Here is a 26507-nt window from a genome sequence, read left to right as displayed (position 1 = left end):
CTGTAAACAGGAATCAGAAACGGGCCAACAGGGTGGAGCCCAGAAATGGGGTTGTTCCGAGGAGCTGATGGGAATCTGCTGTCCGCTGGCCGCTTCTCTACAGGCCCCATTTGCCCCCTCCCGCCGGGTCACGGGAGGGTCACACGCGAGCAGGGCCTCGTTATCCACGGAGACCAACCCTCCCCTCCCAGCCCAGAGGCTCCATGACCACAGAGCAGAAAGGAGGGTGAGCAGCCCCGGGCCTTGAGTGTCCAGACGGGCCCCCACAGCCTCGGTGGTGCCCACCCCACATAGTCGGGCTCTCACCTCTCATACCACCCAGGAGGTGGTCTCCTGTGCCTGCCCGGGAGCCCTGTTCGGTGTAGCCATGTGATTAGGGCTCTGCCCCGCCGTGGGCAGCAAACCCCACAGCGTACCGGGGCTGGGACACCAGGCAGGCGGCTACTGGTGGCTGCAGCTGTGTCCCGCTGCCACGGCACTTGCCGTGGAGGCGAGCACGGTGGTCACGCGGCACCGCACCTGGGCTGCAGGAAGCCCCGTCACTGCTGAGAGCAGCCACTGGTGTCGTCTGTTTTGGGGATGGGTCCCCCCAGGCCCAGAGGGGCTGAGAGCCTGGCCAGGGTTGTGCAGGGACTGCAGCTCAGCCCAGCCGGCCCCCTGCCAACTTCCCGTGGTCACTGAGCACCCACCCTGCCGGGCCCTGCACCTGTTGTGTCATGTGACCTTGCAACGACCTGGGAGGTGGGCACTCTCATCCCCCACTTCACACAAGAGGAAGCCATGGGCAGGAAGGGACACGCCCTGGTACTGACCCAGGTCCTGGAGCCTCGGGGCTGACGGGGGTCAGGCCTTATCCCCTGGCGGCTGGGTTACTAGGAGCTCCCTCCCCCCGCCAGGCATCTCAGTCCCAGAAAGGCAGGGACAGCCCTGTTGCCGAGAGCTGCAGGACAGACACCACCTCCACCCGCTGTCCCCTTATCTCTCTGTCCTCCTAGGGCCTCAGCTGCCACCCAGTCAGGAGGGTCAAGTTGGGGGCAGGAAAACGGCTGGACTTGAGAGCTGGTGACCATGGGCAGGGCCCACCACCCTCGGTTCCGGACCGTGGGGGGCCCGGTGAGCTGCATCTGCAGTGGGAGGGGCTGAGCCAGCATACGAGTAAGCAGGCCAAGGGGACAGCGAGGCGGCTCGCCCCGCCCCGCAGACCCCCACTGACCCCGCTGCCTGGTCTGCTGCGTGACCTTGAGTGAGGTGCTCGCCCTCCCTGGGCCTGGTTCCACGTTGGTGGAACCCCTTGGGGCCCACAGCCTCCCAGCCCGCCCTGCTCTGGGCCCAGGCCCTTGGAGACTTCTAGAACCCTGCCGGGGCGGGGCCTGCTCACCCCTGGGGTTTTCTCTCCCTCTCTCCTTTTCTCTCCCTTTTTTGTGACTTTTATCAAAGGCAAACAGCGTGATCCTGAGATAGGGCCACTCCCGACAAAGCCAGGGCCAGCTGGCCCCAGGGAGCCGCAGGGTGGGGCCGGGCGGGATCGATGAGGCCGATTAGATAAGTGGGTGCTGGCAGTGACCCCAGGGTGGGCGCCCACACGCCGATCCCAGAGCCCACTGTCCAGGGCGGGGGCTGCCAGGCGGCTGGCCTTTGTACCCTGGAGGCCAATGGCCATTAGCACAGAGCCTGGCCCCTGGAAGGAGGGGCCAGCCAGCAGGGCGCAGGCGGCCTCCCTGAGCTCACCAACACTCCTGCAAACAGCAGGGCTACCCGGTCAGCGCTGCCAGCCCGCCCGCGGGGCCATGGCTCGGTGAACCTGGGGCCTAGGGTGGCTGGGCTTGGTGGGAGCCAGATGGTCCGGGTTGGAGCCCTAGATTCTCTGTCAGAAAGGAGCTCAGGTCTGGTGGGGTGACTGCAGCCCTTGCTGCACAGCCTGGAGCAGGTCTCTCGAGCTCTCTGGCTGTTACTGAAGGAGGGCGCTAAGGGCTGCAGGGCGTAGGGCAGAGCCAAGTCTGAGGGCAGCTCCGTGCAGCCGTGGCGGGGCCGTAGGCCTCGGGACACCCGGGCGCCGGGGGAGAGGAAGCGCGGGGCCAGCCGCGCCGACCGACAGGCTGTCTCGACTCTCCAGCCGCCAGCCCAGCAGGTGAACCGAGGCTCAGGGAGAGCCAGGGAGAGCCGGGCAGAGGCAGGACTCAGCCCGCTTGTTGACTGCAGACCCCATGTCTCCCAGCCGCCACCCCATCTGCTGGGCTCCCAGGATGGGGTCCTGAGCCTGGCCTGGGGCGGCGATGCCCAGTCCTGCCTCCTTCCCCTGGCCCCTCAGGACGCCATCGAAGGGTTTTAAGACCTAAACAGGTGTTTAAATCACATAAATAGGCAAAGGCTGAATTTTCTCATCTGGATCCTCACAGATGCTTGGGGGTGAAATTGAATCCCAGCGCGGCATATTTGCTCTGGAAATAACGTGTGTGGGGTTGTATGACAGAATACATTTGGCTTTGTCCCGACGCTGTGCCTGTAGTGATGGCCCGACCCCCGTGGGGAGGTCCGCCCAGGCAGCGCAGGGCTTGCCCCCTCCTCCAGAGGAGACCAGGCTGCGGATGGGGAAAGTGAGGGCAGAGCCGGGAGAGTCAGCCCTGCGACGGGAGAGCGGGGGCCCGCCTGCCACCCCTCCCCTCCCCTGCAGCAGCCTCTCCCCGCCCTCTTCTCTGTCGCCTCCTGCCTGTGACTAGAAAGACCCAGAAAAGGGTGTCAAGGCCCTGGCCATGAGCATGCTGGGGCTCTGGTTCAAATCCTACCTGCCAGCTGTGTACCTTGGGCCAGTTGCTTAACCTCTCTGAGCCTCAGTCTCTCCCTCTGTACGCCGGGGGGAATAACTTCCGCACGGCTGGGGGGAATAACTTCCGCACAGCTGGGAGGAATCCCTGTGAATTTTGCCAAGAGCTTGACTAAGGCTCTATAAACAGAAGCCAGGAATTGTGTTAGGACTGGGAGTTCCCGGGGCAAATGGCATCACCCCTGCTCTCCAGCTGTGGGGACGGAGGCCATGCTACAGAGGTCAGGGAGGACTCGGCCAGGACCTCACCGGAGCTGGAGTCCTCTGTGCCCCGCTCTGGAGCTGGGAGGAGGAAACAAGAGACATGGGTCACAGGAGGCTGCCAGGGCAGAGGACATCTCCCCCTGGAAGCCCACTCGGACTGGCCCACCATTGGAGCTGCCGCCACCCATGTTTCCTGGGAGCCCTGAGGGCAGAGGCCATGCCTCCCTCAGCTCTGCCCCAGGTACCCGCGTGGGGTTTTGTGAGTCCAGAGACTGGGTTCTGGCCCCACCTCCGGCCTGGGCTCACAGTGTGGCTTGAGCACTCCTGGGCCTCCCTGGGCCCCAAGTTTCCTGTCAGTGTGGTTGGGAGCTGACCACTGGCCACCACTGTCTAGATCCTCCAGCTCTTTCAGAGGCTGTTTAAAAATAGCTGTGTCTTCCTGTCTGTCGCTCTCCCAGCCAGCTCCCATCCCCAGCTCAGCATCTCCTGCCCCCAGCCCCTTCCTCACTCATTCATACTTTCATTCACTCTCAACCTTGAACTGAGCCCTCACCAGGTACCCAGTCTGCGAGTAGGTGGCCTTGCCTCTCCTGACCCCTGTTCTTTGGCATACAGTTTTATTTCTCATTGGGAGAGGGTCTCTGATAGGTGCTAACTGGGCTTTAACACCTGCTTGACTGTGCAAGGGGTTGGGCAGGAACTGGGAGCTGGAAATAGGTTATCTGAGTGGATGGATGTTGAATATCACCAGGGCCACCATGGACAGTTGCACAGGTTGTGCACTGCACAAGGGCACTGAATGAGCCGGGGCTGAGATCCAGCCATGTTCCCATCATGGAGCCAGGCATCTGCTATGGCCCTGCATCCACCCACATGGGGTACCCTTTCTAATGCCCAGCCTCTCAGGGACGGCCTCCCCTGGACCAGGGAGGGGGCTTCCAATGGCGACCACTGCCCGATCCTCAGCCCACATCCCTCAGATCCCTGGCCTCCCTGCCTTTCCCGGGCCTCGGCCATCCCCCAGCAAGCCCCGAGTGGTGGGCTCTGCCCCGTCGTGCAGAACGGCCGCCTTTATCAGGAGCCGTCCTCCCTCTGGTGGTGCGTGATACCCAGGAGATGGAGTAGCTGCCACGGGAAGCACCAGCCACGCTGTTATCTGGGAGCTGGGGCCGCCAGCCCTGGGGCGCGATTAGGGGCCGCGGCAGTTTGTCTGTGGGGCAGCGTGGGCGGGGGCAGGGGCTCACTGGGTCCGCGCCTTCCTCTGGGGGGCTACCAGGACTGGGGATGAGCTAGGGCCAGGGCCCTGAGAGAGGGGCCTCAGGACCCCCCTGGTGCAGCGAGCCGGGGTAGACTGGGGTCCTGACACCCCGTCCCCGCTCGCCCGCGGAGTGAGCTGGGCCAGCCACCTCCGACCCCGCCGTGTCCCTGAGTCTGTGTAGGACTTGGCCCGCCCTGGGGAAGACTGAAGTGAATCCCCCGCTCCTCCTCCCCCCAGGAAGGTGGGCGCCGGCCTCAGATGGACGGCACTGTCTCCTACTGGGGGGCCCGGGCCTGACAAGCCAGGCCCTGGACACTGAAAGGAAAATATGTGACGGCAACAGAGGGAGTCGTGGTCACTGTCCCTGGCTCGCCTGTGGCCCCGGCAGCAGAACTGAAGTCCACAGAGGGTGTGGGCCTCCCTGCTCTGGAAGGCCAAGTGTGGGCCGACCCCATGAGGCTTAGCGCAGGTCTGGCTGTCTGGACGGGCACCGGCCATGGTGTTGGGAAGCGGGATTATTCCGCCTTGACCCCACCGTCCGGAGGGGGCAGGTGGTACACAGCTCAGCCCACGGTGGGCTCCCCGCCAGCCTCAGAAGGAGGGCGTGGACCCGTCGGATGGCTGGCCAGACCATTTAGATGGACAAGTGAGTGCCCAGCAAACTTGCCTTTAGACAGCCTCTCCCCACATGCCCATGCCCTGGGGCCAGCTGGGCGGGGTACCACAGACCCAGATACACCCAGGACAGCAGCGGCCCCGGCCCAGATCCTGGCATCCCACTGCCAGCTATGTGGCCTCTCGGGGCCTGAGTTTCCTCATCTGTATTGGGGGTGGTGGGGACCAGGAGAGGGCCGACATCATAGGGCGATTTGGGCAGGAACGGGTGACCTCATGCCGGCTGGCACCCTGCAGGCCCAGGGGACGGGGGGCGCCATGGGCAGAGTCCTGGCTGGGACCCTGGCATCCTGGGTGCACAGGTAGAGGACACGGCCCCTTGTGGGCGGGCTGCAGAGTGACATGGCCGGCCTCTGTCCCCCTTGCCGCGGGGCCGATAAAGGGCGCCGCCTCCTGGCCACGTCCTGGTCCCCTGCCATCTTATCTGCCCTGGGGAAGACAAGGACCCAGTTAGAACATTGTAGCCGGGCCTCCTGGTGTATTTACACGTTATCTGTGCCATTAGGCTGGCAGTTATCTGATAATCGGGCCCATTAAGGCCACAGCCCGCCCGATCGGGGATCCAGGAAGCGGGGCCAATGCAGCAGTGCTTGCTCGGGGCCCAGGCCAGGCCACGTGAGGCCTCTGTGGGCCCAGGCAGCCCAGGTGGCACCCGAGGCACAAGGCGGCCCCACCTTCCTGGGCAGAGGGTGCGTGGCCTGGGGAGAGACGGCCCTGTGAGGGCATGGCCACCATCATCCCCTCGGCTGTGAGGACACTAAGGCTCGAGATGGCAGGTGACGTGCCAGGTGTGCGTCTCCCAGGGCGGCCCGGGCAAATTCACACAGCCTTGGTGCCTTGAAACATCAGAAAAATACCCTCTCACAGCTCTGGAGCCAGAAGTCCCGAATCAAGGCGCGGGCAGGGCCGCATTCCCTCAGAGGCTCCAGATGCAGTGTCCCCCCAGCTGTGTCCCACCAGTCCCCGCCCCGTCTTCAAGGGGACCTCTTCCTGTGCCTCTTTTTTTCTGTGTGTCTCTTATGAGGACGTTTGTCATTGGCTGTAGGGCCTACCGGGTAATCCGATGGTCTCACCTTGAGATCCGATCTCAGTCACACCTGCAAAGACCCTTTTTCCAAACAAGGGAACATTCCCAGGTTGCGGGCCACCATCCAGCCCACCCCACAAGGTCACGTGGGTCATGCGCTGAGGCCGGGCTGAACCTGGGAGCCCACCTGCAGACCCTGTGCGACCCCAAGCTCCCTCCCCGTGAGGAGGACTGTGGCGGGGCTCCTGGCAGAGGCTGGTCTGTCCACGTCAACGGAACCCAATCCTGCCGGTGGCCGGCCGCAGGTGCCACTCCCCTAGCTGACACAGGAGCCACAGCCTGGGCCACGCAAGCTGGCGGAGTCCGGGAGCTTGGCCCTGATCACAGCACAGGTGGCCGTGGCCGGAGAGCCTTAGGCCCTCAGCCGGTGATAGGCCACTCGGACAGGCAGCCGCCGACCAAGGGCCTTGGCAGGAGTTGGGTCCAGACCTTTCCAGAGGGCAGGCGGGGGTCCTGCGGGGAGCGATGCGGGCGCTACCCGAGCGCAGTCCGGCTGTGCCGAGGGCCTCGGCCGGCAGTGGGTGGGGGAGGGGAGGAACACTTGGCTCCAGGCCTGGCTCCCCCCGCCGGGCCCTGTGCTGAGATGCTAAGAGGATTGCCTTGCTCAGTCCTCACCCCAACCACAGGGGGTGGGAGGTGCGGGGTCCCTGTCTCAGAGACAGGAGCCAAGGCCCAGCAGTTCATAGCTGCCCACACAGGCGTGCTCTGCAGGTTCTGGGGCTCAAGCTGATGGGAAGGGGCTGGGAGGACCGTGTGGAGCGGACGGGAGGTGGTCTCATCGGCATCATCATCCTCACCTCTGTGCCTGCCCCCATGTAAGGCAGTAGGGGTGACCCGGCTCCGTGTGTGCGTCCTAAGCTGTGCAAGGCACACGTGTCCCAACGCAGCAGCCAAGGTCCCGCCGAGCGGTGCGCCCACCTGCTCAGATGCAGCTGCAGGCGCCCCCGCTGTCCTATCTCTGCAGCCTGCCATCCCCCAGCACAGGTCTCACTGCAGGGGCTGGCCTGGCCCCCAGGACCCGGCACCAGCCACCATCCCCGTAACCTGGGCCAGGGCCACCCTCCCGCTTCTGCCCTCAGCCCGCCAACTGCTCCTGGGGGGGCGGGTGCCACAGGACGGACTAGACCTCGGACCTGGACCTCCTCACACCTCTGACATCTCTCCCCGCAGATGAGCTGAAGCTGCTGCTGCAGGACGGACAGAGGTGCGTGCGGGCTCGGTGCAGCCTCGCCGAGGGCCTGTCCTGGGGCCCATTCCATGGGAGCATCCAGGCCAGAACCTCGTCTCCCGGGCAGGTGGAACCGGTAAGGAGCCCTGACCCCAGCCGCAGTGGCCAGGACAGTGTCTGGCCCAGAGCACAGGCCTCTTCAGCCCCCTGAGCCAGGCCCGGGCTAGACTCCCGTGCAGGAGCAACTGCCACTCCACGTGAAACGTGTCAGGAGATGCAGCCACGAGGTGTTGGGAGCAGGGAGGAGTTAACTGCCTGGGAGCACAGGGAGGGCTGCCTGGAGGAGGTGATGCGCGGGGCCTGTGGGACCTCGGGATGACACAGGGCTGCCTGGAGGAGGTGATGCGGGGCCTGTGGGACCTCGGGATGACACAGAGAGGGCTGCCTGGAGGAGGTGATGCGCGGGGCCTGTGGGACCTCGGGATGACACAGAGAGGGCTGCCTGGAGGAGGTGATGTGGGGCCTGTGGGACCTCGGGATGACACAGAGAGGGCTGCCTGGAGGAGGTGATGCGCGGGGCCTGTGGGACCTCGGGATGACACAGAGAGGGCTGCCTGGAGGAGGTGATGCGCGGGGCCTGTGGGACCTCGGGATGACACAGAGAGGGCTGCCTGGAGGAGGTGATGCGGGGCCTGTGGGACCTCGGGGTGACACAGGGAGGGCTGCCTGGAGGCGGTGATGCGGGGCCTATGGAACCTCGGGGTGACACAGGGAGGGCTGCCTGGAGGAGGTGATGCGCGGGGCCTGTGGGACCTCGGGGTGACACAGGGAGGGCTGCCTGGAGGAGGTGATGCGGGGCCTATGGAACCTCAGGGTGACACAGGGAGGGCTGCCTGGAGGAGGTGATGCGCGGGGCCTGTGGGACCTCGGGGTGACACAGGGAGGGCTGCCTGGAGGAGGTGATGCGGGGCCTATGGAACCTCAGGGTGACACAGGGAGGGCTGCCTGGAGGAGGTGATGCGCGGGGCCTGTGGGACCTCGGGGTGACACAGGGAGGGCTGCCTGGAGGAGGTGATGCGCGGGGCCTGTGGGACCTTGGGGTGACACGGGGAGGGCTGCATGGAGGAGGTGATGCAGATCCTACGGGACCTCGGGGTGACACGGAGGGCTGCCTGGAGGAGGTGATGCGGGGCCTACAGAACCTCGGGGTGACACAGGGAGGGCTGCCTGGAGGAGGTGATGCACGGAGCCTGTGGAACCTCGGGATGACACAGAGAGGGCTGCCTGGAGGAGGTGATGTGCGGGGCCTGTGGGACCTCCGGGTGACACAGGGAGGGCTGCCTGGAGGCGGTGATGCAGGGCCTACGGAACCTCGGGGTGACACAGGGAGGGCTGCCTGGAGGAGGTGATGCACGGGGCCTGTGGGACCTTGGGGTGACACGGGGAGGGCTGCCTGGAGGAGGTGATGCAGATCCTACGGGACCTCGGGGTGACACAGGGAGGGCTGCCTGGAGGCGGTGATGCGGGGCCTGTGGGACCTCGGGGTGACACAGGGAGGGCTGCCTGGAGGAGGTGATGCGGGGGCCTATGGGACCTCGGGGTGACACAGGGAGGGCTGCCTGGAGGAGGTGATGCGGGGCCTGTGGAACCTCGGGGTGACACAGGGAGGGCTGCCTGGAGGAGGTGATGCGCGGGGCCTGTGGGACCTCGGGGTGACACAGGGAGGGCTGCCTGGAGGAGGTGATGCGGGGGCCTGTGGGACCTCGGGGTGACACAGGGAGGGCTGCCTGGAGGAGGTGATGCGGATCCTATGGGACCTCGGGGTGACACAGGGAGGGCTGCCTGGAGGAGGTGATGTGCGGGGCCTGTGACCTCAGGGTGACACAGGGAGGGCTGCCTGGAGGAGGGGTTCTTTCAGCAGGCACTTAATGAATGAGTAGAAGTTGGCGAGGCAGAGAAAGAGAAGGGCTTTCAAGGGAAGGAAGCAGTAAGGAACCAAGTGGTGGAACTGCACCTGGCCTGTGGCCTGTGGCTGGGGAAGCAGGCAGGGACTGCCCCCGGCACTGGGCTTCACGGGTGGAGCCACCCCTGGTGGTGGGCGAGGTGGTTTTCTGTATACTTGGGGGCAGCTGCAACCAAGGGTGAGATATTCGTTGCATTTCCGTGCCTGTGGGCCCCTGGACGACAGGAAGAGGGCGCTGCCTGAGCGTCTCTAGCGCGTGCTAATGACCACTGGGCTATCATTTGTCTCAGGGCTGCTGCTGAGCTGCTCTCAGTTTTTGGCACGTCGGTGTGGCGTCCTCTTGCAAAGGGTACAAATGCTCATTTTGAAATACGTTTCGGTTAAGAAAGGGTGTTGATGTATGGGAAGCAAGTGTGGGGCAGTGGAATGGGCACATGCGGTGTGGGAATGGGGAGGGGCCTGTGCTTGATGAGAGTTCAGGAAGCACCTCCTAGCCATGGTGACGCTTGCCTGGGAGGCCGGGCAGCACCTGGGTTGGTCCCCTCAAGCCCAGGCTCAGGTGCCCCAAATGTGCAGGCACAGCCATGGCCTGGGCCCTTCTGATTCCTAACGTGGCATTCAGGTGTGGCTGGATCCAGGGTACACACAGCTGGCAGGTGCCCTGTGATGCTGGGCCTCGTGGGCCTCTGATGGGCCTTCAGTGGCAGTGGCGGGGCTTCCCCCCAGCCCTGCGCCTGGAGGCCAAATGCTGCCTTAACAGCTCTGATGAGCTCCAACCCGGCAGAGCCCCGGTCTCTCTGCCAAGGAAACCAGGGCCCCAGGAACTTGGCCTGCAGCAGGGCTGGTAGAGAGCCATGGGCAGGATTCCCAGCTGCAACCCTCGGACTGCTGCTCACAGCCCCCACCCACTCCCGTGTGCAGTGAAGCCTGGGCTGTGGGTCACGCTGCCTCAGAACCTCAGAGCTGGGGCCTGGGCCTCGGGAGATTGGAGACGTCTCAGCTGAGGCCCCTGGGCTGCCCACGCCGCCCCTCCCAGCTGAGTGGCCAGGTTCAGAGGGGCGGTGCTCACCCAGGCCACTCAGCGAGGGGGTGGGGGGCGGCCCAGGACCGAGGGCCCCCACTTTCAAGGCCAGGCCATCCCCATGGCACAGGGTCCAGGTCCTGGGGTCTCTTACCCTGTGGCCATTTTGCCGTGTGCCCCCAGGCAGGTCCCCACTTCTCTGAGCTTCTGTCTGTCTCCTCAGCCTTTGGGACCTCAGTGGGGGACACAGGGGAGCCCTGAAGGGTCCTTGAGGCCCGAGCCTGCGGACCCTGCAACCTCCCTGCAGAGGAGAGGGTGGGCAGGGCAGCAGCTCCTCTGTGATGTGGTGGCCTCCCAGGGCAGCCGGGCGGGTTCAACGCAGTGATCCACACGTAGTGCTTACCACAGGGCGTGGCTTGGCAGGCAGCATGGCCAGCAGCCCTGCGGGAGGGATGACCCTCTTGCCCCGTGGCCCCAAGCAGGGAGGAAGCAATGGGAGCTCCAGTGTGGATTTCAGCTCCTTGGAAGGAGCCACATTTTGGCTCCACTGCGTGACCAAGGCTGTGGTATTTACAGCAGTCCCTATAGGCAGTGAGCTCCCCGTCACTGGAGGTGTACAAGCAGCAGTTGACTCTTGAGAAGAGAGGGCAGGCCGTTGGGGGCAGTTAAGAGGAGCGCCGTGACTCTCATGTCTGAACTCTCAGACAATAGCCGTAAGCAGTGATGGGACAAAGGCGGGATGGCTGGGGACTGGGAAGCTCAGTGTGTCCTGAGCAGGGCCTGCGCCTCTCTCCTCTCCTCCCTCCTTGGGGACAGTCAACCCCTTCCAAGATGGACAGTTCCAAGTGCATGTTCCAGACACACTGCTGTGCGCCCATCCTTATACTCGGCCCCTCGTTTTCTCCACCCCCCATGAGGCGGGTACTGCTGTTCCCATTTCCCAGATGAGGAAACTGAGGCTCCAAGAGGTTAGGTAACTTGCCAAAGTCACCAGGACCAAATAGCAGAGGGGAAATCACTATTTTCCTAACCACAGAGACCCCTGCAGGATGGGGATTGGGGGCGCTGGAGATGCCCGCACCAGCCCTGGGATCCCCACCACACCCCCAGGCCCACCTCCTCGGGCCCAGGGCGCAGGTCAGCCTGGGGAAGACTTGGCGTGAGGTTGGAAACCCTCTCCAGGAGGAGAGATAATCCAGGGAGTGCGCCAGAGAAGCCGGCCTCTGAGGCTCTGCAGAGGGGCCCAGGGAGGAAGGAGCTGCCTGCTCTTCCCTGCAGCTTTATCTCCTGCAGAATTAAATCCTTGATTAACCCTTATCTCCCCAGCAGGCACTATCTCCGCCTTGGCGCCGAGTGTCCAGACACACGTACAAGATGATTGATTTCTTAAAGATATGCGTGCCTTTCCGATACTTCATTTATTGTCTAAATATTTTCGCTAACATTTCAGCAGGCCCCTTATCGAGCTCGGCTGATGGGCCCTGTTCTCTCCCCTGTGTACCTCCCGCCCCTGATCGTCCTGTCACCCGCCAGGCAGTTTGTCTTCGCTGTTTGGAGAGGGGTGACGCTGGGGTGTGGCAACCCTTTCCCACTGGTCTCCTCAGGCCCAGGCTGCTTGCAGGCCAGAGGGGAGGCAAGGAGTCTCCCCTCACAGTCCCTGCACACACTGGGTGTCGGGGGTGGTACCCCAGAAAGGACACAGCACGCAGAGCCTGCCAGGAGTTGAGAATTGGTTCTGGCACCAACTTGCTGTGGGACCTCAAGGTCCCCCAGGATCCAGCTGTGGTTCCACCACAGAAACCCAGGGCTTGGAGGCACAGCAGTTCTAAAACTTGTACTCAGATGCAGAAGAAATGTTCAGGATGGGTGGTGGGTGGATGTATAGATGGATAAATGGATTGTATGTGGAGGGGTAGATGGATTGGTGACTGGATGGTGCGTGTGTGGATGGATAAATGTGGATGTGTGGATGGATAAATGGAGGTGAATGGACGAGTGGATGGATAGGTTGGTGTGTGGATGGACGGGAAGATGGTGGATACATGAGTGATGGTGGATGGACGGGTAGATGGATGTGTGGACAGGAAGATGGTAGATAGATGGGTACAAGGTGGAAGATGGATGGATGGGTGAATGGTAGATGGAGGATAGATGGTTGGATGGACAGGTGGATGGTGGATGGGTGGGTGGGGACAGGTAGATGGATGGTTGAGTAGAAGGTGGATGGTTGATGGACAATTAGAAGGTGGAAGGATGGGTGAATGGTGGATGGATGGTAAATGGATGGGTGGAAGGTGGATTGCAGGGGATGGTAGATGGATGGTTGTGGAGGATCGGTTGAATGGATAATGGACGGTGGATGGACAGGTAGAGGGTGGTTGGAAGGGTGTATGTGGATGGACAGGTGTGGTGGATGACGGGTGGATGGTTGTTGGAGGGGTGAGTGAGTAGATGTTGGATGGAAAAATGGTGGGTGGATGGACAGGTACATGGTGCATGGGCGGGTGGGTGGATGGGTGGGCGAGTGGATGGATACATGGATGGCGGATGGATGGACAGATGGGTGAGTGGATGTGTGGATGGATAAATGCATGGTGGATAGACAGGTAGAGGGTGGTTGGAAGGGTGGATGGATTGGTGGGTGAGTGGATATTGGATGGATACATGGATGGTGGATGGACAGATAGATGGTGGACAGATGAGTGGATGTTGGATGGATGGGAGGGTGAGTGGATACTGGATGGATAAATTGATGGTGGATGGATGGACAGTTGGTGGATAGACAAGTGAATGGACATGTGGATGGACAGGTAGAATAGTGAATGGTGGATGGACAGGTAGAAGGTGGATACATGGGTGGATGGGGGAATGATGAAAGGATGGGTAGAAGGTGGATGGATGGGTGGGTGAGTGGGAGGACAGATGGATGGACAGGTAGACGGTGGACTGATGGGTGGAAGGCAGAACGATGGGCAGAGACGGGTGGACGGGTGAGTGGATATGTGGATGGATAAATGGAGAGTGGATTGCTGTGTAGATAGTAGGAGGAGGATGGATGGGTGGGTGGTGGATGGATGGTAGATGGAAGGTTGAATGCTAGATGGATGGTCAGAAGGTGGATGGATGGCTGGATGGTGCATGGACGGGTGGGTGAGTGGATGTGTGCATGGATAAAGAATGGTGGATGGACGGGTGGATGGTGGATAGATAGGTGAGTCAGCGGATGTGTTGATGGATTAACGGATGGTGGACAAATGGGTAGAAGGTAGATGGTAAATGGATAGATGTTGGAGGGATGGGTGGATGGATGAACAAGTGGACCCGCACTCACTCGGCCCATCCATCTGTCCAGTTGTCCTCCCAGGGCTCACCCACTTTAGCCACAAGGCCACTGTGACATCAGTGAGAGCTGGGAGGTACCCCCTGGATGGCACACAGGGCAGCAGGTCTGAGCAGCAAGCCCCTGCCTGTGAGGCTGACGTGGGGCCATCCAGGCCCAGCCGCCAGCTGACCCCACGCAGATGGGCCCCCCCCAAAGGCTGTTATCAGCGGTCATTGCCTGGCAGAGCCAAACTCACCTCAGGACGATCCTGGGCCGGGGGGTGATGGGGCTGCAGTGCCCGAGCCCGGTGCCCTCCTGGCGAGGCCCCTCTTCCTCTGGCTGTGATTCCCAAGGGAAGACGCTCAGCCCAGGCATGGTGCATTATGGGTCTTTCTTTGCCAGATGGGGCCATGCCTCGAGCCGCCCGTGTCGTGCTTCTCTTGCCTCATGAAGCGTCTGGTGCCAAGGGCGGAAAGCCATTGCCTCTGGTGATGGTGAGTGGGACGCAGGCGGGGGCTTCTCAGGACACGCTGAAAGAGAGAGACGGGTGCAGGCCCCGATCAGAGCCCACCCCAGCCCCCGACCTCCCGCGAATCTGCCCGCAGTGCCCTGGGGGGGCTTTCTGCAGGCCCCCACCTCCCCTCGATGCTACTTCACGCGCTGCACAGCGAGTTTGGGAACAGCCTCAGATACGGCTGTCACAGCGGATGCGGTAGAGATAGGGTTTCTGATGGTTATCAGCGGGCACAGAACCCAGACACTGACCTCTTTGTTGGGGGAACAAGGAGGGTTCTCAGATGCACCCAGAGAATTTAATGTGGCCGCCCGCTGTCCCGGGGCTGGGTGGGGCGGCCTGGAGTCAGGAGGGAGGGGCAGGACGACCCCCAGGGCTAAGGCAGGGTCGGGGCCGAGCTTCTCGCAGACGCCGCACCCAGCCTGTCTGGGGCGAGCTGGACCCAGACCCAGCAGTGAGCCTGGGGCGCCTGTGGAGGGGAGGTGGCCAGCAGCACACACATCTCTGATCGTTTTAGGCTCGCACCCCGCTGCCCACGGGCAGGGCCAGGAAGGGAGCCTGCCTCGGCCTGGTGCCTTCAACCACCAGAGAAAAGGGCTTCTGTTCCAGGGCTGCTTGGAATTGGGGGTTCGGGGGAGAACATAAATAATGGGGCAGGGTCCAGCTGCCCGGGACAGTGCACGTTGCCACCCCGCAGGGACGGGGACAGGGCCAGACTGGGCAGGGCCGTGGGGCGCCGGCTCCTGCACCCCTAGGGTCCATGCGCAGGCAGGGAGGCCAGTGATGGTGGGCTCAGCCTGCCCCATTTAAGTGGGGGCCAGGGCCCCCAGAGTGTTAAGGGCTGAGGGAACGAGGGTGAAGGGCCTGGTGGTCGTACGGCCTGGATCTCCTGGTCCCTCTCCTTCCTGCGAGCCGGGCGCAGGATGCAAGCCCCCTCCAGGTCCCCTGCCCCTCACAGGCACCCAGCCCGCCCAGGGCAGCCACCAGGCAAGGGGCCACTCCCAGCAGGAGGCACACAGCCGGGAACACAGCGCTGCCGTCTCCCCTCCACTCCGATGGACGCGGAAAATTCAGGGTTTCTGCAGCGTCAGCAGAGCTGTGCGCGGACGCTTTTATCATGCCGCGAACATGCCGCTCCCGGGAGTGATAAGCATTAAACCGACCGGGAGGCTGTCAGTCTCAGTTTGAGGGTTTAGAAATATTGGGACGAATAATTAGATTTCATATCGTTACCGCAGCACCCATCGGAGGATCAGGCAGATTAATTTTTTTCTCCCTCCTCCACTCATTAATATTCATTAAAGACTCAGGGAGACCCTGGCCTCCGCCTCTCTGCTGGCTCAGGTCAGGATAGCTGGGACGTGGGAGCCGCCAGTCCATCGCTGCTGTGCCAGCACCCCCCCCCGGTTCCGCTTTGGCCCCCCAGCCTGTCCCCAGCTGTGGGTGACGGGGACCCCCACGTCTGCAGCCGTCCATTAAAGCATGCTCCTTGGTGGAGACACTCGCCCCCAGTTGATACCTGGCGGTTGCTGGCCTGCCGCCCCAGTGGACATCAGCCTCCTAGGCCCAAAGGCTCAGCCTCTGCTCACTGTGTCCTCCTGGCCCAAAGGAATGGAGAAGCAAGGGTGGCGGGAGTCCTGTTTGTCCTGTCACGTGCCAGGAGGGCACTGTCTGAAAGGAGGGCTTCACACAGGCTTCCACTTCCCAGCGCCCCAGGGAGACTGAGCCAAAGAGGGATGCGACCCACCCCAGAGCAGGGCTCGGGGCATTGCTGTTTGCAGAGGTGCTGGGCCCAGGGAGGGCGGGCATGGTGCTGGCTATGGGGCACAGTCAGGGAGTCTGGACCCGATGCCCAGCTCTGGAGCCCACATGGTCCCTGCAGGCAAAGCCCAGTAAAGCCGTGGTCTTGGACCAGGTGGGGAGGTGCCCAGCACACATCAGGGGACCTCCCATGTGTCACTTGCTCCAGCCATCCCATCACGGTAGCTTCCTAGCCAGGTGCCCCCATCCAGGTGACAGCAAGTGACACTGGTCCCTCAGAGGTTCTGATACACAGTTTGACTAAAAAGCTTTTAGTTGAATAAAACAAAGAAAATACTCAGACACGAATGTGCTGTGTGCCTTTCCACACAGTGCCCAGTGGCGGAGCTTGGGGACCCCCTGCAGGAGAGGAGCCGTCCAGAACCCATCCAAGCCCTGGGGCTGCGGCCTGAGGGGCGGCAGTGGTCATCACCCTAACTTTCTGTGGCCAGGCAGGGCCAGGGTCTGTACCTCATCGCCTCCGTGTGGCAAGGGCCAGCCCCCTCCCAGAGCCAGGCCATGTTGGGACAGGGGACGTATGTTTGCAGTGCTGCCTGGGGAGGGGGCCGCTGGCAGCGCCGAGTGAGAAGCGAGCTCACAGTGCTCCTCCGCTCTGGGCGCTGCAGAGGCCTGGCTCACAGACTGGGCCGCCGGAGAGAGCATGGCTAGGCGAGGGGCTGACCACGGTCTGCGAGCTGCAGGGAGGCCAGGTGCTGAGCCAGCCTCTGTGGGGGGACGTCTTGCTGCCCAGGACCTCAGGGGGCTGCTGGGCCCAGGCAGGTGGGATGAGACGTCTGCAGGCCCCAGAATGGACTGGACAAAGGTGGGCCTGTGTGCTGTGCAGCCCGTCCCACAGCTCACTCTGCAGGTCTCTGGGGGCCTGTGTGGGAGGAGCCTGCGCCTGGTCCAGTGCCCCAGCAGGGAGGGGGCAGCAAGAACGGGGGTCCGGGTGCGCCTCCCCTCTCTGCCGCTCACTGGCTGTGTGGCCTTAGGCAAGTTGATCCACCTCTCTGGGCCTCAGTTTCCAAGGGAAACCAGCGCCAGACCCACGGCAGGCACTGGCTCCCTGCTGCACGCGTTGTTGCCAGCACAGTGCTTGGCGAGGACCCGCAGCCTGGACAGGGCGCCCACGGGGTAGACTCTCAGGCATCCCTCACAGGGAGCCCCCCGCCGCCCCGGCCAGCCTCTCTCCTGCTGCGTCCATGAGGGCATGACTGAGTCCTTGCTGACCCCCTCCCCGCCCCCAGAGCCCGGCCCTGACCCTGCTGCTGGAGGACGAGGCCTGCTGGCTGAGGACGCTGCCCCGGGCCCTGACCGAGGCCGAAGCCAACTCGGAGATCTACAGGAAGGGTTGGTATCCTGGCGCTTCCCTCACTGCCTTCCGGAGGGTGGGGGTCATGGCTCCCCCTGGGCTGGCCCTTAAAGGGAAACCAGCCTCCTTGGGCCGGGCCGAGGGGCTGGCCACCACATGCCCAGTGCCCCCGTTAATGCTCGCCTAGGGCTGGACAGGTGTTGGCCCCGGGGGTCGGGGACAGCAGGCTCAGGCCAGGACTGCCCTCGGGGCCTCTGGGAGACCACAGGGGCAGCGGAGACGGACAGGGCCCAGCGGGCCTACCTGGGGGTGCCTGCTGGACCAGGGCCCTGTGTGGCCTGGCTCCCTCCAGGAGTGGTCAGGAGAGCCATGTCCAAACCCAGCTGGGGGGCCTGGGACAGGTCCCCACACCTTCTGGGGCCTCTGTTTTGTGAAGCCGAGGAAAGCTCCACGCCCCACGTCCCTCCTGCATCCCTGCACCTTCCAGGAGTGGCCCTGGGCGGGTGGGAGACCCCCCCCATTACAGATGAGGCAGCTTAGGTCCCGGGGAGGATATGGGGATAGACACGTGACAACTTCTACAGCCAAGCAAGAGCCATCCACCGCAGCGTGACCACAGGAAATCCACCTCCTTCTTCTGGGGGGCAGGGGAGGGCTCCGCTTTGGTAGAATGTTCTGGGGGTGTCACCCTCACCATCGCCTCCTGAGCACACTGGACTAAATGTCCTGTGGGCAGCCTTGCTTCAGGACAGAGCCAAAGGCCACTGGAGGTGGGCAGGGGCAAGCTGGGCTGCTGCTCCAACACCTCCCCCAGCCCCTCCCCACCTGGGGGCCGCCAGGGCACAGCAGGGGTCAGAGCAGGTCCTGAGGTCAGCATTCGGGGACCTGAGCGTTCCATCTGCCCTGCCATTGACCCCGAGGACCTGAGCGTTCCATCTGCCCTGCCGTTGACCCCGAGGACCTGGCTAGCACAGCACCTGTGTGCCTGTTTCCCCCTCCGTAGGGGGAGAGGACCCCGGCCCACCCTCCCCGCTTTGGGTGCTCTAAGGACCCAGAGAGCAGCTGGAAAGCACGGGAGGGCCCAGGTTGGCAGCAGGTGCCCAGCTGGGGGTTCGTACACCTGGCGGGGACGTGACCCAGTTAGCAGTGCCTGGCCTGCGCCCCCTGCTCGCCTGGTCAACAGGGCTCATCTGCCCAGGCAGAACAAGGGGCCCTGCAGTGCTGATGCTAGCCAGGTGGCCTGGTCCCGTGGGCAGCTCAGCCCGGGTCCTGTTGGCCAAGGCTGCCCCCCGCAGGCCACCGTGGCAACAGCCGCACTGGCTGAGTCGCAAGGAGCTGGGAGGCCTTTCAAGGGCGCGGGTGAGCGGCTCCCGGGCCCTCCCAGCCCGGCTCCACTCTCCCCGAAGAGGGCCCTCCCGCTCCGACGGGCACAGGCAGGGAGGCCCAAAGAGGAGGCAGGCGCGCCACGGAGACCAGCCGGCCACAGCTGCGAACCCGGGTGTGGCCTCGCCTGGCCACCACGCTGGCTTCGGAACCCCCGTGCCTAAGCTGGGGCGGCGCGGAGGGCATCAGGAGGATAAGATGGGCGGGGGTCTTTGCAGAGGCGCGGCCGTGGTGGCCTGGGGCCGCTGGCGCCCCGTCACAGACGCCCTCCCCCCCCGCAGATGGCGCCCTCTGGTGCAGGCTCACCAGGCCGGTGGCCGCGGGCGGACGGCTGAGCGTGCTCCTTGCGGCCGAGCCCCACGGTGACCCCGGCCAGCCTGTGAAGGAGCCGGCGGAGCCCGAGGGCCTGGCCCCCTCCCCAGCGGCCGACATCCAGCTCCTGCCCCAGCAGGCGGGCATGGCATCCATCCTTGCGACTGCCGTTGTCAACAGTGAGTAACCCGCTGCCTGCCTGCCCCCCACCCCAGGCTCCGAGCTGCAGGCAGTGCCCAGCTCAGGATCTGCAAAGGCCGGTCACCACTGCCACCTGAGCAGAGGAGGGCGTGTGCCCCGGGGGCGTGCACGGGGGCCTGGCAGTGGGGTTCCAGGAGGGGCTCCAGGGTGCAGTCAGCGTGCAGGGGGCCACGTGGTGAGCTCCCAGATGCCGACGGGGAGGCGGGCCCACAGCCTTCCCGGAGGCTCTTCAGCAGAGCGGGCTTCTCACCACGGCGCCTCTGGCACACGCTCCACGGGGTCCTGAAGGCCCTTCTAGATCACCAGCTGGAGAGGCCACGCGGGGCAGGGGTGGAGTCTTGGACACGTGTACCGTGGGGTGCCCAGCAGCAGCCCTGCCCTCACCCACTAGACGCTGGTACCATCCCCACCTCCCAGGTGTGAAGGACGTGGCCCCGTGGCCCCTGGGGCAGAGCTGGAGCGGGGGGACCACGGCGGTCACTCACTCCTCCCCCAAGCAGCGGAGGGTCTGAGAACCGATGAGATTCGCTCGTTTCTCAAATCCTTGTTCAACGTCCACACCGAACCAAGCAGTCAAGGCACTGGGGTCACCGAGGTGGGGACAGCTGCCCGCCCTGAGGGCTCCACCACTCCAAGGGCGGGGGCAGCCTTACTCGGGGGGCAGGCGGCCGCAGGCACATCCACGAAGGAGGGCAAGTGGTGACGTGGGCAGTGGCTGGGGTGCTCGGGAGACCCGCGTGCCCGGGCCCAGCTGAGCGGACGGCCACCGTGGCCAGAGCCAGACTCCGAGGGTGGCCCCGGACCAGGGCTGGGATTCCTTCTCAGAGAAACGACCGCGGCAGGGGGCTTTCAGGCAGCAAAGGGTACGACCCCATTTAGCTCTAAAATTGCTAGGCTGCTAGAGGGAGACTGTAGGGTTGTAAAGTTGGGAGAAAAGTGACCTTCTTAAGCAGGTCGAACGTGATGACGGCTTTAAGCAGGTGGAAGCACCATGGCAGAGGCCAGAGGGGCACTGGAGTGAACAGGGCCTGCCGGGGGGCTGGCGGGGGGGAGCGGCAGCGTGAGACCGGGGCTTCAGCATGGCCGCGGGGCGGACACTGTCTGTCCCGTCGCAGTCAGCGTGGATGGCCCGTTCTGAGCAGCCTGACCCGAGACACCTACTGGGCACTAAGTGGAGCCCAGGAGGCGACTGGGGGACACGTGCTGGGGCTCAGGGTGCGGTCAGAGTGGGGGAGCTCCAGGCAGGACGAGGCCCCAGGGAGGGACAGGACCTGCAGACACTAGAGCCAGGGATGAGGGGAGGCGTCTGCCACTGGTCCGCCGGGTCCCGGCCGTGTTGAGACCAAGGGCAGGCAGCATGGAGGTCACCGTGACCCAAACACTGGCAGCCACGTGAGGAGGGTGACACCAGAGGGGGTGGGGACAAGCACAGGCGGGTGGCCCGTCCCCAGAGCCTGCAGGGAGGGACTGGGCCAGGCCACTGCCCCAGGGAGAATGGGGGTCCTGCAGGGGAGCTGAGAGGGTGGTGGTGAGCAAACAGGGGTCTTGTCTGAACGTTGACGTTTCAGGAAAGAAGGGTGCTGGCTGGAAGGGTCTCTGAGGCCAGGACGGCCACCCCACCAGGGCAGGGAATGGCATCTGGTGCCCGGGGGGCTGCAGGGAGCCCCGGGTGCTGGAGGGCTTCCTCTCAAGCCCGCCCAGGAGCAGCCCCTCTGGGCCTTGGTTTCCCTCCCCTTGGGTCTGACACTGGTCTGTGAGGGCACGGTGGGCTAGACATCATTTATACCAACCCCACATGGGCCTCTCCTACTGGTGGTCTAGAAGGGCTTTCAGAACCCGAGCTCCAAAGTCAATCAGACCCGGTTTAATTCTTGAGACTCCACCACTCTAGGCCTCAGTTTTCTCATCTGTGGAAGCAGTAAAGGTAATGCTGGTCTTGAGGTGTCTGTGCAGGTTACCTGGGCTGCATCCACCCAGGACTTGGCCCGAGGTCAGCCCTGGGTTTGGTGGGGCGACGACCGTCCTTGCTAAGTTTTAGGGCTGGGGCCCACACGGACCTCCGAGGCTCCCAGTCCCTCCCCTTTGCCGCAAGCAGTGGCACTGACCCTGCAGATACCAACAGAAGCCCACCGCTGGCCCCTCAGACCCGGATCCCAGCTCAAGGCCTCAGCTGATAGAGAACAGAGCTGCCTTGAGACCCCCAAATAAAAGGGAACTTGAAAACCAGAAATAACACAGTAGGGAGACTTGAGCCGGAAACACTGCAAGCACAGGGGCACGAGGAGGGCCCAGCTCACCTGACAGACAGGTGCTAAATTCCTTAAAAGAGGCAGAAGATGGAAACCTGGCAGCCCCCGGGGGACAGGCAGACCACCTGTTCAGTAACTGCCAACCAACGGGCTGAGAAACACGTCCTAACCTGCACAAGTTAAAACCCCCAGAAGGTGTCCCAGGCCCCTCCATTCCATGTGAAGGTCAAGGTCGAAACCCAGAACAAGGTCTCCCCCCTGCCCGGGGTTCAGCCAAGGGGTGGCTGGCCAAGGAGCAGGGACAGAAACAACAGAACATTCCTTATCATTCTGCTGAGAACCGGAGGGCTGCTGAAGCACCCACCAGAGAATCCTCACCAGCTGGCAAATCCACCCCCGCCATCCAAACCCCCAGAAACCGCAAAGGTAGAGGCAGCCCACTTGGGTTAAATGTGGTGAATTCAGCAAGTTCTGACCAATAACAAAGAGCCATCAGGTGTATGGGGGGGAAGGGCAGTGCACCGGGAGGCTCCTCATCCTCTGCAGCTCCTGGCCTCAGCCCCCTGCCCACCCAGAGCCACGCTCACCTCTCGCCCTCCTGCCCCAGTGCCTGGGGACTCAGGCACCCAGCCGCCCCCACACCCGCTCACACGCACACACCTGTCTCCTCGTCCTCCACGGGCACCCAGCTCCACGCCAGCCCGCAAGTCCCATCGCCCCCGCCAAGGCACAGAGACAATCAGGTCACGGACCCCAGCCTCGCTCCTTCCGTGGGCACCCCCAAGAGACCACAGTGTCTCCTTATGGGGCTCCCTGTCGGGACGCAGCCCAGGGGCCATCCTGGGGGTCACTCACACCCCATCCGCAAGTCCCCATGGCATCCTGGAGATCTGTAGAGAGGGGACACGGAGTTACCAAGGGACACCTGAGAAGGCAAAGCAGTGAAGAGGGACAGCCCAGGTCACAAACTCCACCCCCCCAAGGTGGAGGACGCCGGGGAACAGCCCTCGTGTTGCACAGGGCCCATGGCCTGCCCCGGGTGCTAGGCGGCCGGCGCTGCTGCCGGGGCACCCCTCAGGCTGCACCCGCCTCTCCCACCCGCAGAAGACGTCTTTCCCTGCAAGGACTGCGGCATCTGGTACCGCAGCGAGCGGAACCTACAAGCCCACCTCCTCTACTACTGCGCCAGCCGCCAGGGCTCCAGCTCCCCCGCCGTGGCCGCCCCCGAAGAGAAGCCCAAGGAGACCCACCCCAGCGAGCGGGTCTGCCCCTTCCCCCAGTGCCGCAAAAGCTGCCCCAGCGCCAGCTCCTTGGAGATCCACATGCGCAGCCACAGCGGTGAGCCCCGCCCCCAACAGCGTGTCTCCCCACCCAAGCTATGCATGCTCACTGCACTTATCCTGGGGTTGCACAACTGCCGTGGACGTGCCCGAGCGGTCCTCCCACCACGCCGAGCAGCCTCCCACAGGGCCCCAGGCCACGCGCCCCGCCTGCGACCGGCTGGGTGGTCGGCTGGGGGCTGGGCCCCCGACGGGGTCCTAGGAGGCAGAGCTTAGGGGCCCTGCACACGTGCCCGTGCCGTAGTCCTCGGCCGGCCAGCCTCCCTTACCGGGCCCCGTGTTCCAGGAGAGCGCCCCTTCGTGTGTCTCATCTGCCTGTCCGCCTTCACCACCAAGGCCAACTGCGAGCGGCACCTCAAGGTGCACACAGACACGCTGACGGGTAAGCGGGGCCAGGAAGGGGGCGGCGGGGTCTGTGGGGCGCAGCCTCCGGCAGGGCTCTGACACCACAGCCCACCTGCAGGTGTCTGCCACAGCTGCGGCTTCATCTCCACCACAAGGGACATCCTCTACAGCCACCTAGTGACCAACCACATGGTCTGCCAGCCGGGCTCTAAGGTGGAGATCTACTCATCAGGGGCTGGGCACCCCACTGCCAAGCTCCCTGCAGGTGAGCCCCTGAGGACGGGGAAGGGGGAAGCAGGCTCGGCCATGAGGGGTGGGGGGCTGTCGGTTTCGGCCTCGACCCTCCACCACCTCTGCGCCCAGCCCAGGTCTCCCTTCCCGCCCTCCCCAGCTTCAGGTCTGGCCCAGGCAGGTCCTGCTCCAGCCCTGAAGTGTGGCCCCTGGGGTCTCCCCGCAGACAGTCTGACCGCCTTCCAGCAGCACACGGCGCTGCACGGCCCCCTGGCCTCTGCAGATCTGGGCCTGGTGCCCACCCCATCACCGGGACTGGACAGGAAGGCCCTGGCAGAGGCCACCAACGGAGAGACCAGAACGGGCCCCCAGAACGGGGGCGGCGGCGAACCCCCAGCGACCCCCAGGAGCATCAAGGTGGAGGCGGCAGAGGAGCCCGAGGCGGAGCCAGGGCCCCGGGCCCTGTCGCGGACGCCGTCACCGCCCAGCGCCGGCCCCAGCCCCGTGCGCGTGAAGGCGGAGCTGTCCAGCCCCACGCCCGGCTCTAGCCCAGGGCCCGGCGCGCTCTTCCTGCCGCAGCTGCCCACGGCGCCGCCGGCCTCCGAGATCCTGGCCAAGATGTCCGAGCTGGTGCACAGCCGGCTGCAGGCGGGCGCGGGGGTGGGCGCGCCGGCTGGCCTCTTCACGGGGGCCCCCAAAGGCGCCACGTGCTTCGACTGCGACATCACCTTCAACAACGTCAACAACTTCTATGTACACAAGCGCCTCTACTGCTCCGGCCGCCGCCCGCCCGACGACACGCCCCCTGCCCGCCGGCCCAAGGCGGCCCCCGCCCCGCCGCGCGCGCCCCCCGCCCCGCCGCCCGCCGAGGCCGACGAGCAGCGCTCGCCGCCGGGCCCCGGGGCGCGCGAGGACGAGGCGGGGGGCGCGGCTACGCCCGAGGCGGAGGCCGAGACCGAGGCGGGCGGCCAGGGCAGCGAAGGCAGCCCGAGCCCGGGCAGCGGGGCAGACGAGGACGACGACCCCCGCCGGACACTGTGCGAGGCCTGCAACATCCGCTTCAGCCGCCACGAGACCTATACGGTGCACAAGCGGTACTACTGCGCCTCTCGCCACGACCCGCCGCCGCGCCGGCCCGCGCCCGCCGGCACCGCCGGGACCCCCGCGCCCGCTGTGCCGCCCGTGCGCACGCGCAGGCGCCGCAAGCTCTACGAGCTGCACGTGGCCGGACCCGCCCCGCCCCCGGTCGCACCCGCCCCGTCCCCGGTCGGACCCGCCCAGCCCGTGGCGCCAGGCCACGCCCCCACGCCGCCTGCGTCGCCGGCGCCGCGGCCCGGAAGCGGAAATGGAGGCGGAGGTGGAAGCGGCCCAGAACCGGCGGAAGGCCCCATCGACCTGAGCAAAAAGCCGCGGCGCCAGGCTCCCGCCGCCGCCCCTGGCCCTGCGCCCGGCCTACCGGCCCTGGCCGACTACCACGAGTGCACAGCCTGCCGCGTGAGCTTCCACAGCCTCGAGGCGTACTTGGCGCACAAGAAGTTCTCGTGCCCCTCTGCCCCGCGCCGCCTGCGCGCCGCCCCCGAGGACCCGCCCGCCGTCGTCTGCCCCTACTGCCCCCCGAACGGCGTGGTGCGCGGCGACCTCATCGAGCACTTCCGCCTGGCGCACGGCCTGCTGCTGGGCAAGCCCCCGGCCGGCTCCGGCCCTGGCGCCGAGGCCCGGACGCCCTCGCCCGCCGCCCCCCGCGACGGCCTCAACGGCCAGGACCCTTGGGAGCCGCCCGCCGGCAGCCCCCGGCCCGGCCCGCCCGCGGCCACGTCCCCCGAGGCCGTGCCGGCACCCCCCTCCCACTCGGACAAGGGCGTACAGACCCCCAGCCAGGGGACGGCGGCTTCCGTGCCCAACGGCAACCACAGGTACTGTCGCCTGTGCAACATCAGGTTCAGCAGCCTGTCCACCTTCATCGCCCACAAGAAGTATTACTGCTCCTCGCATGCGGCCGAGCACGTGAAGTGAGCGCCCGGCGCTGCTGCCCTGCAGGGGGACCCGGGACGGACCTCGTCAGAGAGGCTGCAGGGGGCAGCGCCCGCCTGGACCTTGGCACTTAATAAAGAAGTTCAGTTTGCTGAGCACAGTGGTGGAGCAGTCTAGTTCTCTGAGCAGGGGGCCCCTGCGGGGAGGGCACAGGCAGGGCCAGCACCACCTGTAAGTACATGCAGGACACTGCAGGCCGGAGTCACACAGTGGCCCTAAGAGCCGGATCTCGCCCCGCACCCAGGGCTGATGGCACTGTTCTAGGCCCCCTTGGGGCACGGGGAGAGCAGGCACTGCCCTTCTAGGTCCATTGCTGCTGCCCTCCAGGATCCAGCCAGAAGCTCTGGTTTGGCCACTAGACACCAAAGGGAAGAGCTTAATCCTGGCCAGCGGACAGCTCTTCCACCTGCTCAGTCCTGAGGCCTGGATGGCACCTGTCCAGTCACAGGCCACCAAGGAATCCAGGGAGGGGAGCATGTTGGGGAGGATGAAGCCCTGCAGTTGCCGAGGCTGATGGGGGAGAAGGGAGAGTGAGCCGCTGACAGGCACTGGGGCCCACAGCAAGCGACCCCTGGGACCTGGGGGCTGCGGCGGGCACGAGGCTGGGGCCACACCACCCCCAGTCTGCCCTGCTGCTGCTGACCGTGACCTGGGCCAAACCCAAGCAAGAGGAGTCCAACTGTGGTCTTGGCACTTGGCAGCTGGGGGCTGTGGGCACCCTCAAGCCTGGTGTCCCTGTTTGCAGTACAGAATGTCTTTTCCAATATACCTGGCCGCCTACTGCCGATGAAAGTGAAACCTGACCTCTCACCTTTCTCTGCCTCCAAACATCAGATGTGCTTCCTGCCACCCACCCAGACTCACTCCTGCTCGCTCGAGGCAGGTTTCCTCCCGCCCAGCCCTCGGGGGTGATAGGCTAAGGAGCTTGTGTTCGGACAAGAACAGTCCCCACACCTCGCCCACAGGTCCATGGGACACGGCCCCCTCCCGCTTGCCTCCAGCTGGCCCTGAGTACCAGGGTGTGACCGGGGCTGCTGGACAGTCGGGGGCCCCGGGAGCCAAGCTGCTTTCCTGGTAAATGCCCCGCCTTGTGAAGACCTTCCTGGCTCTGCCCTTCTGGACTGGGGCAGGGAGGCGCCCAGACCCCTCAACTCTGCTCATTATTGCGCCCCGGGGAGTCTGAGGCTCCGCCTCTGAGTCGCACCACCAAATGCGGCAGATGTCATTAACCCTCAGGGGGAACATCCCTGTGTGCTGATGGGCACAGATG

At 64.7% G+C, this 26507-nt stretch overlaps 1 protein-coding gene across 1 annotated transcript in view; it reads left to right on the top strand.

The window, feature by feature from the left end:
• ZFPM1 (zinc finger protein, FOG family member 1) overlaps positions 1–25335 on the top strand; it is a gene marked incomplete at its 5' end in the record, with an annotated part of 69435 nt that extends 44100 nt beyond the window's left edge. Inside the window, 7 exons of the mRNA XM_079723160.1 lie at positions 7216–7349; positions 17081–17183; positions 18810–19019; positions 22395–22628; positions 22917–23012; positions 23094–23240; positions 23433–25335. Of these exons, the coding sequence (XP_079579286.1) occupies positions 7216–7349; positions 17081–17183; positions 18810–19019; positions 22395–22628; positions 22917–23012; positions 23094–23240; positions 23433–25219 (2711 nt within the window). The 3' untranslated portion in view covers positions 25220–25335. The remainder of the gene's footprint in view (positions 1–7215; positions 7350–17080; positions 17184–18809; positions 19020–22394; positions 22629–22916; positions 23013–23093; positions 23241–23432) is intronic.
• Positions 25336–26507: the final 1172 nt, after the last annotated feature.

This window comes from Hyperoodon ampullatus (genome assembly GCF_949752795.1).
Source record: "Hyperoodon ampullatus genome assembly, chromosome: 18".
NCBI classification, from domain to species: domain Eukaryota; kingdom Metazoa; phylum Chordata; class Mammalia; order Artiodactyla; family Ziphiidae; genus Hyperoodon; species Hyperoodon ampullatus.
The sequence above is the reverse complement of the archived record's forward strand: the minus strand, read 5'-3'. Positions and strand labels throughout refer to the sequence as shown.